At 34.0% G+C, this 16,915-nt stretch overlaps 1 protein-coding gene across 1 annotated transcript in view; it reads left to right on the plus strand.

Annotated features, from left to right (window-relative positions):
- Positions 1 to 1,296: 1,296 nt before the first annotated feature.
- The window catches only part of TG (thyroglobulin), a 352,924-nt gene continuing 337,305 nt past the window's right edge, over positions 1,297 to 16,915 (plus strand). Inside the window, exons 1-5 of the mRNA XM_031947228.1 lie at positions 1,297 to 1,395; positions 2,163 to 2,271; positions 6,951 to 7,048; positions 10,297 to 10,500; positions 11,034 to 11,193. Of these exons, the coding sequence (XP_031803088.1) occupies positions 1,332 to 1,395; positions 2,163 to 2,271; positions 6,951 to 7,048; positions 10,297 to 10,500; positions 11,034 to 11,193 (635 nt within the window). The 5' untranslated portion in view covers positions 1,297 to 1,331. The remainder of the gene's footprint in view (positions 1,396 to 2,162; positions 2,272 to 6,950; positions 7,049 to 10,296; positions 10,501 to 11,033; positions 11,194 to 16,915) is intronic.

Consider the following 16,915-nt stretch of genomic DNA (forward strand, 5'->3'; position numbering starts at 1 on the left):
CTTTCCTCTTTCTAGACACTGTGCTTCTCTTAATGAAACCTAAAATAACTTTAGCTATATTTTTGTGTCTTAGGTAACATTGCTGACTCATACAAAACATACAATCAATTAATCTCCAACACCATTATCATTTAAACTTAAATTCTAGCTAAGTTCCTTCTATACTGTTCTCATGAAGTTAAATTTATAGCCCAAGATTCCCTTTGGACTTTAATCTTTTTTTTTCTAGTAATCAGAGAAACATGAGGATCATAACTGGTCTCTGATTATTGAGCAAATAATTGTATTTATTGTAACATAGACAGGATAAGAATTTGGTTAGTTATGATAAGCTAAGACGAGATCACTCACAGAGAGGACCAAGAATCTGAATCCCAAAATAAAAGAGGTGAAAGAATAGATCTCAAAATTGTGTATGTGTATTGTGCACATGTGGATATTCTAATGTGTTAATACATATACAATACATATGTGCATATGTGTCTATATATATGCATGCAGGCATACAGATTCCAGAAATCCACAAAATTTCAATAATATACCCATTTGGCTAAATTTTTGTTCCTGCATTAAGCTCCCTTGTTTGCCATATTTATTCCACATTAAAATTTGAGGACTAGGCTTATGATTTCAATGATCACACAGTCATGTGTCAAATGGGAATTAAACTCAGATCTTCCTAGCTTTGAGGTTTCTCTCTGTTACAACATACTGCCTCTGTTTTTATTACATTATTTTTTCATTTTCTTTCTGTCTTGTTTTATATTCTTAGAATCCAAGTAGTATGGTGGATAGAATCAGTGAGACTAGTTTCAAATACTACTTCTGACATACTGTTTAATCATGGAAAATCCTGGATAATGTCTGAAACACAGATTCTTCCTGTCAAATGGAGATGGCCATGCATTAAATACCTAGCTCACGGGATTGTTGTGGGGCTCAAATGAAATAATATATGTAAAAATATTACAAACTCTGAAGTGCTGAATAAACTCAATGAATAGTAAGTATATCTTTGGCATTCATTTTATGAGACTATAATTCTTAACCCCAGCCTTCATTGCTCCTGTTTTCTGTAGCCAAGTGTTCTTTCAGCTCCTTGGCTGCCTGAGTGCCTCTCTGAAATGCTAAAGCACTTGTGAAGGAGACAAGTTGGGGGTCATACCTCATGACTGAGTGAAAAAAATAACAACAGAGTCTCTTGCCCTTTAAGTGCCCAGTGTATCAGTGAGTCAGGAACAGCAGCAATTATATAAAAGGCTTATAAGGGAGATAGTGGATAAGGCTTCATTCCCTTTTTCCGAGGTAGGGGAAAGGGCTTTCTTTAGAAAATGACGGGGCTGCTCCTGGGTAGCCTGCTATGTTTTGTCAGCACAACATTAGGAAATATCTTTGGTAAGTTTGTGCACTGATTTATCTAAGTACCAAACTGGAGGATGTAGAAGGGCTTTTTAAGGAAACTATAGAGGGATAAGAATTACATACTAAATGCTTTGGGCAGTGGTTGAACTAAATACCTCAAACAGGAATAAATTTAGAAAAGAGGTTCATAACATAGACTTCATAGCTCTCTAAATAGATTTCAGGGGTTCTATGAAATTGGTTGGAGAAAACAATATTTTATTTTCATTAACTTCTTCCTAAAATTGATCATTTTCTTCAATTAATGAATGTAGATAACAAACACTATTCTAAGAAGGGGTCTATGACACCAAAAATGTTTAGAATCCCTGGTCTACTCTATTTCATTTTTTACAGATTACAAAATAAACTTTTAGTAAACAGCAGACTAATAAAAAAAAAACAAGCAAAGGACTGATCATACAAAGGACTAAGTAATGCAAAATAATTGAATGAAAATATCAAGTCAATATTCCTTCCTGATAAAATTTATTAAAGGAAAATGAGAAAATAGTCCCAGAGAAATTAAGTAATTATTTTAAAATCACTCAGGTAATAAACCATACAGGCTGGATTTGAACTCAAATTTTCTGGCTCTAACTCCAGGAGACTTTCTACCTTTTTTGTATTTGTCTAAAGCCTCAGAATAGTTTTCTTTACTTAATAATATTTTTCCCTCAAATTTATTTTTGGCTTGCTTTTTAGTCTGGATTTTATGAATTCTATGCACATTTTCTAATAAGGATCTTGTTTTCTTATAGAATATGAAGTAGATTCCCAGCCCTTACGCCCTTGTGAACTTCAGAGGGAACAAGCATTCTTGAAGAAAGAAGACTATGTTCCTCAATGCTTAGCAGATGGTAGATTCCGGTAAGGTGACCAACTAGTCTAATCATATTTTTAAAAAGATGCTTCAACTAGTTGTATATCTGAAACTCTGGTGACTTAGTCAAATATTAATGACTCTCTATACAAGTGCTAATAAATGGGAACAGGGAGAATACTTGCTCCAAATAATTGCAAGACTTTGTTGTATTCAATGCTTGTCCTTCTTAATAAAAATTTAATAATCATTTCTATAAAACAACTGAATGGGATGATTAAATTTTAGCTCTTTATGGTACTGGAGGGTTTTATTGTTGTTATTGTTGAAAAGGACCTTAAAGAAAATTTAGCCCAACTGCCTCATTTTACAGATGAGAAAACTGAGGCCCAGAAAGGTAAAATGATTTGTCTTAAAATCACCTAGCCTACAAAGTAACTCTTGTCAGAACTGAATATTGAAATATTAAAAGATAAAATTGCTCCTCATGAATGGACCAGGACAATCAAAAAATCCAAATAAACAGCATTAGAATAAATGAATTGGTTTGCCTTCAGTTAAATCTCCCTTGTACATTCTATTCTGTTGGCCTTTGGGAGTTTCCTTTTCCAGATGTAAATGTCTTTGGATGAGCAACCCCCAAGAGCAAGATTTTTTTGCTCATCTTCAGTTCACAACTCTATTAACAATGCTTTAGTTCTCCCTCCAACATTCATCATTAGCTTTTCCTGTCATACAATCTGAAAGGTGAGGTGGAAGTTCAGAGTAGTTTTAATTTGTATTTTTCTAATCAATAGTGATTTAGAGTATTTTTTCATATTACTATAAATGGTTTTAATTTCTTGATCTGAAAATTGTTCATATCCTTTGGCCATTTATCAATTGGAGGATAACTTGTAGTCTAATAAATATGGATCCATTTTCCATATATTTTAGAAATGAGACCTTCATCAGAAACACTGACTGGAAAAATTCTTTCCCAACTTTCCACTTCCTTTCTAATCTTGGTTGCATTGGTTTTATTTGTGCAAAACCTTTAAATTTAAATGTAATCAAGATTATCCATTTTGAATTTCATGTTTTTGTTTTTGTTTTTGTTTTTTTGGTCATAAATTCCTTCTTTTTCCAAAGCATAAATTCTTTCTTTCTCCAAAGATCTGACAAGAAAACTATTCCTCGTTCTCCAAATGTGTTTATAGTATCATTTTAATGTTTAAATTATGAATCCATTTCAACTTTATCTTGGTATTGCGTAATCTTTACTCATCTTAAATATGAGAATCCAACCTCAGTCACAGACCATTTGTGTCAGTGTTATTAAGAATCATCCCTAAGTGAATAGATAAGAATGAATTATAAAGAGCACTTGACTTTCATGTAAATTCTTGATAGTATTTAAAATTCTGCAAAAGTCAATAAAACACTGATCTAAACTGTCCTCCTTTCATCACTCCTTTATAATGCCTTTATAGCACTGACATATTTAGCATAAACATTTATATTTTTAAAAATTATATTAATATTTCTTTTTATATCACTTTTATTTCTTTGTATATTCCTCCTTCCTCTATTCCCCATCAGGACATCCCTTTTAATGAAGAAAACAAAGATGAAAAAAGGTGATTCAGTCAAACTAATAGATCACCTGGATATGACTACACACAGACATTGTACAAATACATCCATCCATACATGCATACAGCCAGCCATACATAATGGCTCTGAACTCATGACATTCTGGCTCCCTGCCTAGCACTCTAGACAGTGCATTTCCTAGTTTCAATGTAGTAAAATTTTGTATCATATCTTTGGAAGCTTAATTAAATAATCATAAACTCAATTGCAATCCTAATTTACTATATTCTTTTAGAATATACCATATAGATAAAAAGCAGATAGGTAGAGAGATCCAGGTCCTTGCTATACTGTGTAATTTCTTTTTAAATATAAATATTATAACCATAGCTATCAATGGTACCACAATGTGATATTTACTTTTGAAGTTGTTACTGCTGTCCATAGGTTAACAATAACTAAAACTATTGGCCTAATTCTAAAATAGCTTATGATACTAGTCTTTTCACAAACTGTAGACTAATCAGAGTAACCTGATTGGGGTAACTTTTTGGGATATCTGAACTGTTTAATGTAGTTCATGTGGGATCAGTAGTAGGGAAAGAATTGTGATTTGGAACATACTTGGACAATTCCTTAGCAATAAGATTAGACCTAGATGCTTTGTTTTACCTTTGGATTTTGTATTGTTATAATTTTGGCTTTGAACATAACATAGAATTTTTCCATTTCTACCATCTAGAATAAAAGGAATTGTTTAGATAGATAAATCAATTCTTTTAAACTGTTACTATGTGCCAAGCATTGTGCCACAAATTCATGTTTTATTCTTCAGGAATTAATGATAAATAAAATGAACTTTTCTGTTAACTTACCAAGTATCATCAATTGTATAACTATTAATATCAACATACCTATCATTGACTTGAAGTCATAAGAAATGTTTGTTATATGAAAAAAAAGTGAACTGTTCTTATGTAAGGTCCCTGACTGGACCAGAAGATCTGAGTTTTATTATCATCTTTACCATTTATCATGTGACTTCAGGCTAGTTACTTCTCTGCAGGATTTTGTTTTTTTGATCTGAAAAAATAAGAGGTCTGAACTTGATCATCCTTAAGGTTTAATTTAATTCTAAGATCAGTATTCCAAGATTCTGTAGCTATCAGGTTAAGATGCCAAATTCCACATGGATAAGACAGATACCCAATCATGGTGCTACTCCAATGCAATTTTAGTTATCTCAGGAATTGTCAGCAATATTTACAAAATAAAATTTACTTTGATGACAAATTCTTTTTTGAGTTTTGCCAAAGCTTAAATTTCTTTTCTTAACCACAGAAGGGTAGGAAATAAGATATGATGATGCATGTTGTAGTTTGGGGAGTTCAGGATGCCAAGATTACATGACCGAATGATATATGATTGAGAGAGAGAGAGAACAAGATAGAAAGAGAATGAAAGAGATACTGAGAGAGAATGAGACAGAGACAGAGAGACACACAGAGGGCCAGACACACAGATGGACAGACACATACATAGATGGAGATAGATAAGAAATTTGTGTAGTTGAAGCCATGTGAGTGAAAGAGATCACCAAGGAAGAGAATATGGTATTTTTTAATAATTAAAGCTTTACATATATATATATATATATATATATATATATATATATATATATACCTCCACTAGATGGCAAGTAATTCAATATATGCTAAACATGTGCAATTCTTCTATTCAGAGAATATGGTATTTTTTATTATAACTTTTTATTGACAGAACATATGCATGGATAATTTTTTACAACATTATCCCTTGCACTCACTTCTGTTCTGACTTTTCCCTTCCCTCTCTTCACCCCCTCCCTTAGATGGCAGGCAGTCTTATACATGTTAAATATGTTATAGTATATTCTAGATACAATATATGTGAGCAGAACCATACAGTTCTCTTGTTGCACAAGAAGAATTGGATTCGGAAGGTAAAAATAACCTGGAAAGAAAAACAAAAATGCAGCTTACACTCATTTCCCAGTGTTCCTTTCTCTGGGTGTAGCTGCTTCTGTCCATCATTGATCAATTGAAACTGAATTTGGTTTCTTTGTCAAAGAAATCCACTTCCATCAGAATACATCCTCATACAGTATTGTTGAAGTGTATAATGATCTCCTGGTTCTGCTCATTTCACTTAGCATCAGTTCATGTAAGTCTCTCCAAGCCTCTCTGTATTCATTTTGCTGGTCATTTCTTAAAGAACAATAATATTCCATCACATTCATATACCACAATTTACCCAACCATTCTCCAATTGATGGGCATTCATTCATTTTCTAGTTTCTAGCCATTACAAAAAGAGCTGCCACAAACATTTTGGCACATACAAGTCCTTTTTCCTTCTTTAGTATCTCTTTGGGGCATAAGCCCAGTAGTAACACTGCTGGATCAAAGGGTATGCACAGTTTGATAACTTTTGGGGCATAATTCCAGATTGCTCTCCAGAATTATTGGATTCGGAGAACATGGTATTATAAAGAGAAGAGAACAAGGTTAATGACAGACCTTTGGAAATACCAGAGTTATAACCAGTTTTAAGACCAGTTATTTAATAACTACCAGTATAATACCAGTTTATTATCAGTTTTAATTCCAGTTAATTAATAATTACCAGTACTAACACCATTGTTAAAACATAACAAAGAATTTGTCTCTACTGACTCCCCATACATTGTTCTCTCCATTACATCTTGTTCCATTATACTTCTCCTTCCCTTTTCCTACATCTCTTTTTCTTCTCCTATCCAATTTGAAACTTTGCTTAGAATGCCTTCCCTCTAGCCCCTCTCCCTCTTCTTTCTTCTCTCTTCTCTATCCCTCTCTCTTTCTCTGCTTCTCTCTTTCTCTCTCTATGTATACACAAGTATATGTATATATATGTATATATACATATGCCCAAAACACAATAGAATAGAAATAAACTCCTCCTTTATGTCTCATGTCCTCTCCCTCTCTCCACTCTGTTATTTATCTCTCCATAATGCAGTGAGGGAATTTTTACTTCAACTTGGATTTATTTTTTTTAAGCCAAAGATAAGATGATACTGTCATAGCATTGAGACCTGAAAAAAACTCTGCATTGTTTTCTCCCCTTCCAGGAACACACAATGCAGCAACAATGGCCTTTCATGCTGGTGTGTGGATGCTGAAGGAAAAGAAGTTCCAGGCAGTAAGAAGGCAGAATTGCCAGCAGCCTGTAAGTATGAAAGCGGGATCCTAGCATATGGAAAGAGAATAAATCAGACAATGGAAGAATTTTCCACTTTTCACTTCAATCAATCAACAAGCATTTATTAAATGCTTGCCATATGTCAGGCTCTCCCATAGGCTCTGGGAGTACAAGTACAAAGAGTGAAACTATCCCAATGCACAATGATATTTCATTCTAATGGGAGGGGATGACAAGTACATATAAAAATATAATTATTGTAAATATAGAATTTGTGTAATCTCTAAACATATGCATATACACAAAATGGTAAAAGTACTAAATAGCTTGGGAGGGAGGGCACTGAGAATTGTAGAAATCAAGAAAAATCTTCATGTAGAAGATGGTGACTGAGGATGTGTCTTAATGGAAGGGAGGGAGTCTTACATGCTTAGGAGCCTTTGGAACATAGATCTAATTTGAAAAGGATTATTTATATATAATATCAGACTTTCATTTTAACATATTTTTTTCATTTGTTGTACAAATATTTATGCAATGTCTACAATGAGAAGAACATCATGCTAGCTGCTAAATGGTACGTGTGGGATAAGATACCTCAGGGGATATGGGTTCAAATCTCACTTATGGCATGCTAAGTAACTTTGCTTACCCAACATCAAAAAGAATGGGAATCAAAAAAATCTCAGAATCAGAGAGACTCTCAGTGCCCAAGAAAATATCTTTTGAGACATCTCTGACTGATAGTCACATTTCTTTTACTTTCACTTCTTCATTACAGGAATATCACTACATCTAGTATAGCAACCTTTTCCATTGTTGAACAGTTCTCCTTGTCAAGTTTATGTTCACATGGAACCAGAGTCCTTCTATCTTCTATTCATTTCTCCAATTCTCTTTTCTCTGGGAATATTTAAAACAAACATAATTCCTCATCTACATGACTTCGCTTGATTACACTCCCTTTCCCTTCTCTTACATCATCATTCATCCTTCCCTTTCCACTAAATTCCCATTTTCCAGTATCTTTTCACAATTGAACTTCCCCTTAGGATAATTGGTTGTTTTATGTAACTAGTGTCACCTCATTATCAATTATTGGGATAGATCAATTCAGTGCTCAGTGCTGTTTATACCACTAGTGTATTGGTCCTAAATCTCATGATCCCTTAGAAATAGCCCTGATACTAGTAAATACATTTAACAATGATTCTATTAGTTCTCTTTATTAGTTCTCTTGCAAAATCATAGTGATAGAAAGAATTCTTTTGTTCACTTGTTTCATTCCCTGTCAACTCTTCATGACTCCATTTGGGCTTTTTGTGGCAGAGATAATGGAGTGGTTTGCCTTCTCCAGTTCCATCCTACAGATGAGAAAACTGAGGCAAATAGAATTAAGCATCTTTCCCAAGAATAGGAAGCTAGTAACTGACTGGAGCAGGATTTTAATTCCACAAGAGGAATCTTTCTGACTCCAGTCCTGGCACTTGTTCACTGCACCATGTAGCTTCTGAAAAGAATCGTTGGTTTTCTTTTAGTTTTCTCATTTTACAAATGAAAGAGTTGAAATTCAAAATGGTTAAATTGTTTGCCCAATGTCAAACAGCTAGCTAATGACACAGCTAGGGTTTAAAATTATATTTCCTGACTTCCAAATCATACAGCTAAGAACTAGAGCAAGTTTACAATAGTTTTGCCTTATTTTACTCTATGGACATGAATAATTTTAAAAGAAGGATGAATAACATTTTGCTCTCTGTTTAGAACATAATTGAAAGAAAACTTGCCTTCTGGTTTCTACAAAAGTATCTTCTGCATGAGGAGACACTGGAACAATATTTAATACTTATTCCCTGTGTGACTTAGATTCAATCATTTACTTTTTCTGCCCCTCAGTTTTCTAATCTGTAAAATGAGGGGAATTGGATTATATGGATTCTAAGATCCTGTCCTTTTCTAATCTTTATGATTCTATGATTCCATTCTTCAGAAATGCAGCATAGCATAGACCCAGTGGGCTATAGAGGAGTCAGAAAAGAGGAAAGGCCAGCTTGTAGCTGGCAAATATATTTTTGCTTGACCTGTCTTTGTCTATCTGAAAGAACCAGATAATCCCAAAGTGCTGCATAGTTATCACAAATACTTTCAATTACTATGGTGTCACATATCAGAAAACAAGCAAGGAACTGGTACAAGAACATCAAGCACTTATTTTATGTAGCAGGTATTGGACTAAGGTCTGGGGATACAAAGAGGGCAAAAATCATCCCCTGCTCTCAAGGAGCTTACAAATTATTGGGGGGTGGACAAAATGCAAACAACTATATTAAAAAAACATATTCAGAATTAACTGGGGATAGTCACAGAGGGAAGGCATGAAGATCTAAGATAACTAGGAAAACTTCTTGTAAAAGGTCAAACTTTAGCTGAGGCTTGAAGGAAGCCAGAAAAGCTAGGAGGCAGAGAGATGAAGGGGGAGATGTCCAGATATGAGGAACAATGAGTGAAAATTCTCTGAGTCTAGAGATGGAATATTGAGTTCAAGAAATTTCATGGAAGCCAGGATTATTGGATCAGAGTTCTTGGAAACAATGAGAAATTTATTATTATAAAACCACTTTAGAAGTTCATGCATTCTACAACTATGGTACCCAGAAGGTAAAACAAAACAAAAATAAACAAACATAAAACCCTAAAAAACCCCAAGAGATTAAAAACACATAACATTTTCCCAAACTAGCTTTTTTCTTTTTTTAAAATCCCCCCAAAATCTCATAATGGCTTAAGTTGAGATTATGTTTCGTGGTTTTGTTATGTTTTCATGGATTTGTCTACATGATAGATTTGTAGCAAAGAGATCTGATTCATTTTTTTTTTCATATACTATAATTGCATAGGGTAATTAAGTGGTGTGGTGAATAAAATGCCAGATTGCAGTTTGGGAGATTTATCTTCCTTAATTCAATTCTGGCTCTGGACACTTCCCAGTTATATGATCCATGATAAATTACTTAACACTGATTGCCTCACTTTCCTGTACTAAAAAATGAGTTGGAAAAGAAAAATAACAAACCACTTTACTGCCTTTACCAAGAAAACTCCAAATAGAGTCATGAAGAGTTGAACATAACTGGAAAAGCAACAATAATTGTGTGGTCTTGGATAAATCATTTATCTTATTTGGTCCTTTAACTGTAAAATGGACCTAATGACTTCACCTATTTATTGTTACCATACTCTCCCTTCTTCTCTCAACTGGTTTCTTGGTTGCTTAGGTCTATCCTTTTGCCAACTCCAAAAACAGCAGATCTTGGTAAGCAGCTACCTCAATAGCACTGCCACCTCCTACCTCCCTCAGTGTCAAGATTCAGGAGAATATGAGCTGGTACAGTGTGATTTGGGCATGGTACAGTGCTGGTGTGTGGATTCGGAAGGAATGGAAGTATATGGGACCCGGCAAAGGGGAAAGCCAACAAGATGTAAGTAGTATTTAGCACCTTATGCTTAGTATGTTTACATTTATTTTTTAATCTTAAATGCTAATTGTTTTGTTAGTTTGAATGAAAATTGTTTTCATAACAATATACTACTGATCAAATATGGTTATCTAACAATTCTCAAAATGAATGGTGTTCCAAAAGTCTTAGTACAGTAAGCTAACTGCAAGACTTTGGGGATAACACAGAAATGATATTTCAACACATTGTAAAATTATAAAAATTCAAACATCTTCTCATTTACTCATGTTCAATAACTGACCCTCATTGAGGAAAAAATCTTACTTAAATTAACTTTCCTAAGTTGATAGACATCAATATTTGACCAATGATAAAGTATAGTCAGGATCCTAATGAATGAATTTATTGGTTGTTTTTTCTCATTGTAAATATTCATCAGTTCTTGTTTTTGTTTTTTGTTGTGTCATGATGTCACATGTAGAGAATGTTTATTTATTTTTTGACTTCAAGAATACACAAATTTACAAGTTATTCATTTTCTAATTTCCCACCAGGTCCAGGGAGCTGTGAGATTAGAAATCGCCGCATCCTTCATGGTGTGGGAGAAAAGTCGCCTCCTCAGTGTTCATCTAGTGGAGAGTTTATGCCAGTCCAGTGCAAATTCGTCAACACTACAGATATGATGGTTTTTGACCTAATTCATAGCTATAATAGGTAGGGGGAGTTTGCAAAAAAAAAATCTGCCTGCCTGGGCCATCTCTTTACATCTGATGGTGGTTACTTGCACTTTTTTTGGCTATGATTTTCAGTGATGGTCCTAGGCAAAACAAATTATGTTATATCATATCATTCAATTTTCACTAAAAGTGTTATTGTTGTTCAGTCCAACTCTTCATGCCCCCATTTGGAATTTTCTGGGCAGAGATACTGGAGCAATTTCTCATTTTCTTCTTTAGCTTATTTTTAGTCATGAGGAAAATAAGGCAGACTGGATTAAGTGGCTTACCCAGGATCACAGAGCTAGTAAGGGTCTGAGGCTAGAGTTTGAATTCAAGTCTTTCTGACTTTAGGCTGAGTACTTTTTCCACTATGCCACCTAGTATCTCCGGATTTTGTAATTCTGGAACTATGATCAATTAACTTGGAAGTTAATGAATATCAATTTCAAAAGGAAGAATTTGGATAGAAGGAAAATATCAAACATAAAATACTTTCCAAGGAAACTAAACTTAAAATAGTGATATCTGTGTAGTCCATTTTTTTATGAAAAGATAATAAATACCATACTGAGCCAGTGAAAGAAGCCTAAATGGGAATTCAGGTTCATGAGGTCTGGAATAGAATGGGACCTTCAAAATTATCTCTTCCAACCTCTTAATTTTATAAGTGGGGAAACAGAGGCCCAGAGAGATGAAATGATTTGTCCAAAAATCACACAGGGAGGAAGTAACAGAGTTAAGATTTAAAGTACAATGAATAGGAGCCTTAGCCTAACCCATTTTAATTAAGCCAATATTTAGCAAGTTTGTCAGTTAGTGGAGAAGGTGAAACGAGATGAACTTGGAAGTGAGAAGGATATCAGTAGTAAAAGGTGATGATAAAGGATTTGGGAGATGAGCTATACAAATGTATGGAAGTAGAAAGACATAAGATGAGATCAGAAAAAAATCTAATAGTCCAATGTTCCTGGAAGGAAATGCATGTGATGGAAAAGAGTGTAAAATAAAGCTGGACAGATGAGCTGTAGGCTGACTATTGTTATTTAGTCATGTCCTACTATTTGTGATCCTGTTTGGCCTTTTCTTGGCAAAGATATTGCAATACTTTGCCATTTCCTTTTCTAGCACATTTTACAGATTCAGAAACTGAGACAATCAGGAGTAAACAATCACACAGCTAGTATGTGTCTAAAGCTGTATTTGATCTCATGAAGATGATCTTCCTGACTCCAGATCCAGTGCTCCTTCCATTGTCCCAGAAAGACTATGGTGGGCCCTAAATGAAAGACTAGGGAGTTCATGTTTTATCCTCAAGGCAGATATGTGATCTTGACAAGTTATTTCTCTCTAGACCTCTGTTTGTTCATCCACAAAAAGAAGAGTTAGATCAGATGACCTCTAAGATCCATTTCAATTCTAACATTTGAAATCCACAGCATGACATCCATGTGGCATGCCATTTCACTTAATATTAACAATAGCCTCTATTTTTTGTACTCTATTTTGCTATTGAAGAATTTTTTGGTATACAAAATTTCATTTGATCCTCAAAATAACCTGGAAAATGTATATATAAGAGATTATTGTCCTCATTTTACAGATGTGGTGGAAATATATACATATATATATATATATATATATATATATATATATATATATATATATTTTGTCCACAGACCTTAAGTCGGTCTTATCAGTAGAACAAAATAATAGCTTGATTTGAGAACACATAGGGACTTTCTGGCAAATTCCTATCCTATTGGCGATGTGAATTGATTAAAGATTCTTTCTGTTTCTAATTATGCTATAAATTTAGAGGTGTTTTCCACTTTGAGAAGACAGTTGCAACTACTAACCTCCCTGGCTTCCTTTAACTCTCAAGTAAAATCCCAGTTTCTATGGAAAGTCTTCACCCTTATTGCCGTTGATTATTTCTTATTTATCCTGTATGTGCCTTGCTTTGTCTATAATTGTTAATATATCTCCTTCATTAAGTTATAAGCTCTTTGAGATCAGGAGTTGTCTTTTGCCTCTTTTTGTACCCCCAGAGTTTAACACAGTACTTGGAACATAGCAGGCACTTAATAATGTTTATTGATTGATAACTTGGATGAAGAAGCTAGCTTTTATCATGCTTAGTTTGGTTTACTTTCTGCCTGTTTCCACTAGAGGGCAGCCCAGGAATTAGAATGCCTCCATTATAATTGGTAGTTAGGAAAAAAAAAATCCCCAAACCTTCTTTATTTATCTATATTTCTATAAATGCATGTATATCTATTTAGCTCTCTCAAAAATAAAAACATGTATACATACATATATATTTGTGTGTATATTTCTATATTGAATAGATCTACCTATGTAGTTATATAGATATATTCCTCCGTGAAGTGATGCTTTTTCTTTATAGCAACATAGCAAGGTTTCCTTTAGGTAAAAGGCCATGTAATTTTAGGAATCCAAACATAGCAAGCAAAGTGAGTGAAGCTTTTGAAGCTTCACTGTATGGCCCAGGATTCAATTGAAGGCAGGAATTAACCAAGTCAAAAGGAGACTTTGTGTTGTTGCCAGGTTTATTTTCCTCACCAGAGCTTCTAATTCACTGGATGGCATATTCAGGTTAGATTTCTCTAAGTATTGTTTCCTTTAGTTGTGAACTTATTTTATGTGGAAAAAGCACTGGACTTTTTTTTTTTTTTTTTTTTTTTTTTTTTTTTTTTTTTTTTTTTTTTTTTTTTTTACATTTTTGAGCCTCACTTGAAGTGAGTGAAATCAAAATTGTATTTTGATATACTGAATCACATTGTGAGAATCAAATGAACATAGGACTTTGTAACTTCGAGACACTATGTAAGTTGATATGATGTAATAGGAAAAGGGGTGGGGTCTGGAATGAGAAAGTCTGGTTTCATCTAATTAGCAATAATAATTAATTAAAACAGGAAACTTTTTTAAAAAGTATTTTAACTTTCCCAAATACATACAAAAATAGTTTTCAACATTTGCCTTTGCAAAATCTTTTGTTACAAAATTTTCTCCCTTTCCCCTCCTCCATCCTTCCTTAGATAGCAAACAATTCAATAGAGGTTAAAGATATGCAATTCTTCTAAATATCTTTCTATACTTATCATTCTGTGCAAGAAAAAAAATAAGATCAACATGGAAAAACCAACACGAGAAAAAAAGGGAAAAAACAAACAAACAAGCAAAACAACAACAAAATGGTGAAAATACTATGCTTTCATCCATATTCAGTGTCCAAAGTTCTTTCTCTGGATGCACATAGTACTTTCCATCATAAGTCTATTGAAATTGCCTTGAATTGCCTCATTGTTGAAAAGAGCCACATCCATCACAGTTCATCATACACATAATCTTGTTGCTATGTACAATATCCTGATTCTGCTTACTTCACTTAGCATCAATTCAAATAAGTCTTTTCAGGCTTTTCTGAAATCAGCCTACTCATCATTTCTTATAGTACAGTAGTGTTCCTTTATATTCATATATCTTCACTTATTCACTTAATTCCCAGTTTCTTGCTGCTATAAAAAGGGTTTGCTACAAATATTTTTGCACATGTGGGTACTTTTTCCTCTTTTATGATCTCTTTGGGATAGAGACTCAATAGAAACACTGCTGGATTAAAGAGTTTGCAGTTTTATAGCCTTTTGGGCATAGTTCCAAATTGCTCTCCAGAATGGCTGGATCAGAAAATAAGAAGCTTTAAGTTATTAGGCTAGAGTGAGCTTCTTCAAATACTTCTCCAAGGTCAAGTTTTATCTCTGACATAGTTTGTGGAACAGACACAATAACCTAAGTTGCAGTTTGTCCAAGGTTATTAAGTACATTGGGTCTTCTTTCTGGCTGATCCAATGTCCTTTCCACTTTTCCCACATTGCCTCCTTCTCATGTGTTTCTATCTTGTTTTCCAACCACATTTTATTTGAACTTCCCACAACATTGTCTGGACTCAATTAATTAAAATCCTATATCTGAGCAGACCTTTTTCTTTAACCTTAATGAATTCAGTGAAACAACCATTCTGCAGCCTTATTCAGCTCTTTCTGGCAAGCAGCTTCTTTTTGATTTTCTTAGCAACAAGTCTCATTTTAGCTGATTATTCTATGAATGCAGAAAGGCAATGAGGATATGCTTCAAAGTACTGGTTTGGGAAACAGAGGTCCAGGTCTGATATTTAAGCTAGCTTTATTGCCATCATCATTTCCCCTTTCTAGGGCTAATTCAGTTTCCAGAAAAATAAAGGCTTTGGGTTAGATGAATTTTATGTTTTCCTCTATAACTAATACTCTATGCTTCTATGAATAACCATCTTAAGCTTCAATATCTTTACCTAGTCTTAGCACCAGAAGTTGATTTTACATTGTCATTGGTTTGGGAAGCTCCCAATGTGGAAATTCCTTTTACTGATGCAAAACAGAAATTCCTTTGGTATTTAATGTGTCTTAGAGTGATAACTAGACTCCTAAAAATTTAATGACTTATTTATGGTTATGGGGAAGGAGTGGAAACTAGGTCTTCCTGACTCCAAGACTGAACTTCTTTCCACTATATCATATCTTTGATTGACATAATAAGACTTGCTAAATGTTTGAATAAATTAATGAATGATATTCTGAACAATTTGATCTCTCCTTTTCTGACTATTATCTGATAAACCCTGCTAGTCTCACCTCACTGTGTCACATCTATGGTCTTCTTTCTAGCTCCAAGCCTTAAAAATTCTCTATGTTCCTTCTTTAAAACACCTACTTTTGGCAACTGGCTGTCCTAGGCCTTGGAGACAGCTGAAGTTACTGGAGTGGTTTGCCATTTCCTTCTTTAACTCATTTTATAGATAAAGAAACTGAGGTACACAGAGTTAAGTGATTTGCTTGGTCATACAACTTTATCACAGAGGAAATTCAATAGAGTCCAAGTTGAAGAGAAATTCCCCATGAATAGTGAAGTTCTCCAAATACTCTTGTTAGTCAATGACATTGATTTCATCAAACCCTGAAACCTTAGAGAGCTTTCTGAATGAGATTAATAGTTCCTCCACCCAGAAAAATAATAAATGATGAGGAATGCGTATCTTTCAGACTATGATACAAAATTGGATGAACTAGTTAAAAAGCACCTCCATTAATATGCATATATATGTATATATATATACGTCCATGTCTTTCCTTTCCTTTCCTTTCCTCTCTCCCTCCTCCTCATTTCCTCCCTCCTCCCCTTTTCTTCCTTCTTCCTTCCTTCCTTCCTTCCTTCCTTCCTTCCTTCCTTCCTTCCTTCTTTCTTTTCTTTTCTTTTCTTTTCTTTTCTTTTCTTTTCTTTTCTTTTCTTTTCTTTTCTTTTCTTTTCTTTTCTTTTCTTTTCTTTCTTTTCTTTCTTTCTTTCTTTCTTTCTTTCTTTCTTTCTTTCTTTCTTTCTTTCTTTCTTTCTTTCTTTCTTTCTTTCTTTCTTTCTTTCTTCTTTCCTTCCTTCCTTCCTTCCTTCCTTCCTTCCTTCCTTCCTTCCTTCCTTCCTTCCTTCCTTCCTCTTCTTTCTCTCTCAATCTTGTTCTCTCTCTGTGTGTCTCTTGCACATTTTATATAGATACCGCAAGTAAAAAATGAATTGTATCTGGAATTAAATCTGAACAGGGGAAGAGTTAAATAGATTAACTCTGGAAAACTGCAAAATTCTTATGATGACCCTAAGATCTCCATGGAACA

The sequence above is a fragment of the Sarcophilus harrisii genome, chromosome 1 (genome assembly GCF_902635505.1).
Source record: "Sarcophilus harrisii chromosome 1, mSarHar1.11, whole genome shotgun sequence".
NCBI lineage: Eukaryota > Metazoa > Chordata > Mammalia > Dasyuromorphia > Dasyuridae > Sarcophilus > Sarcophilus harrisii.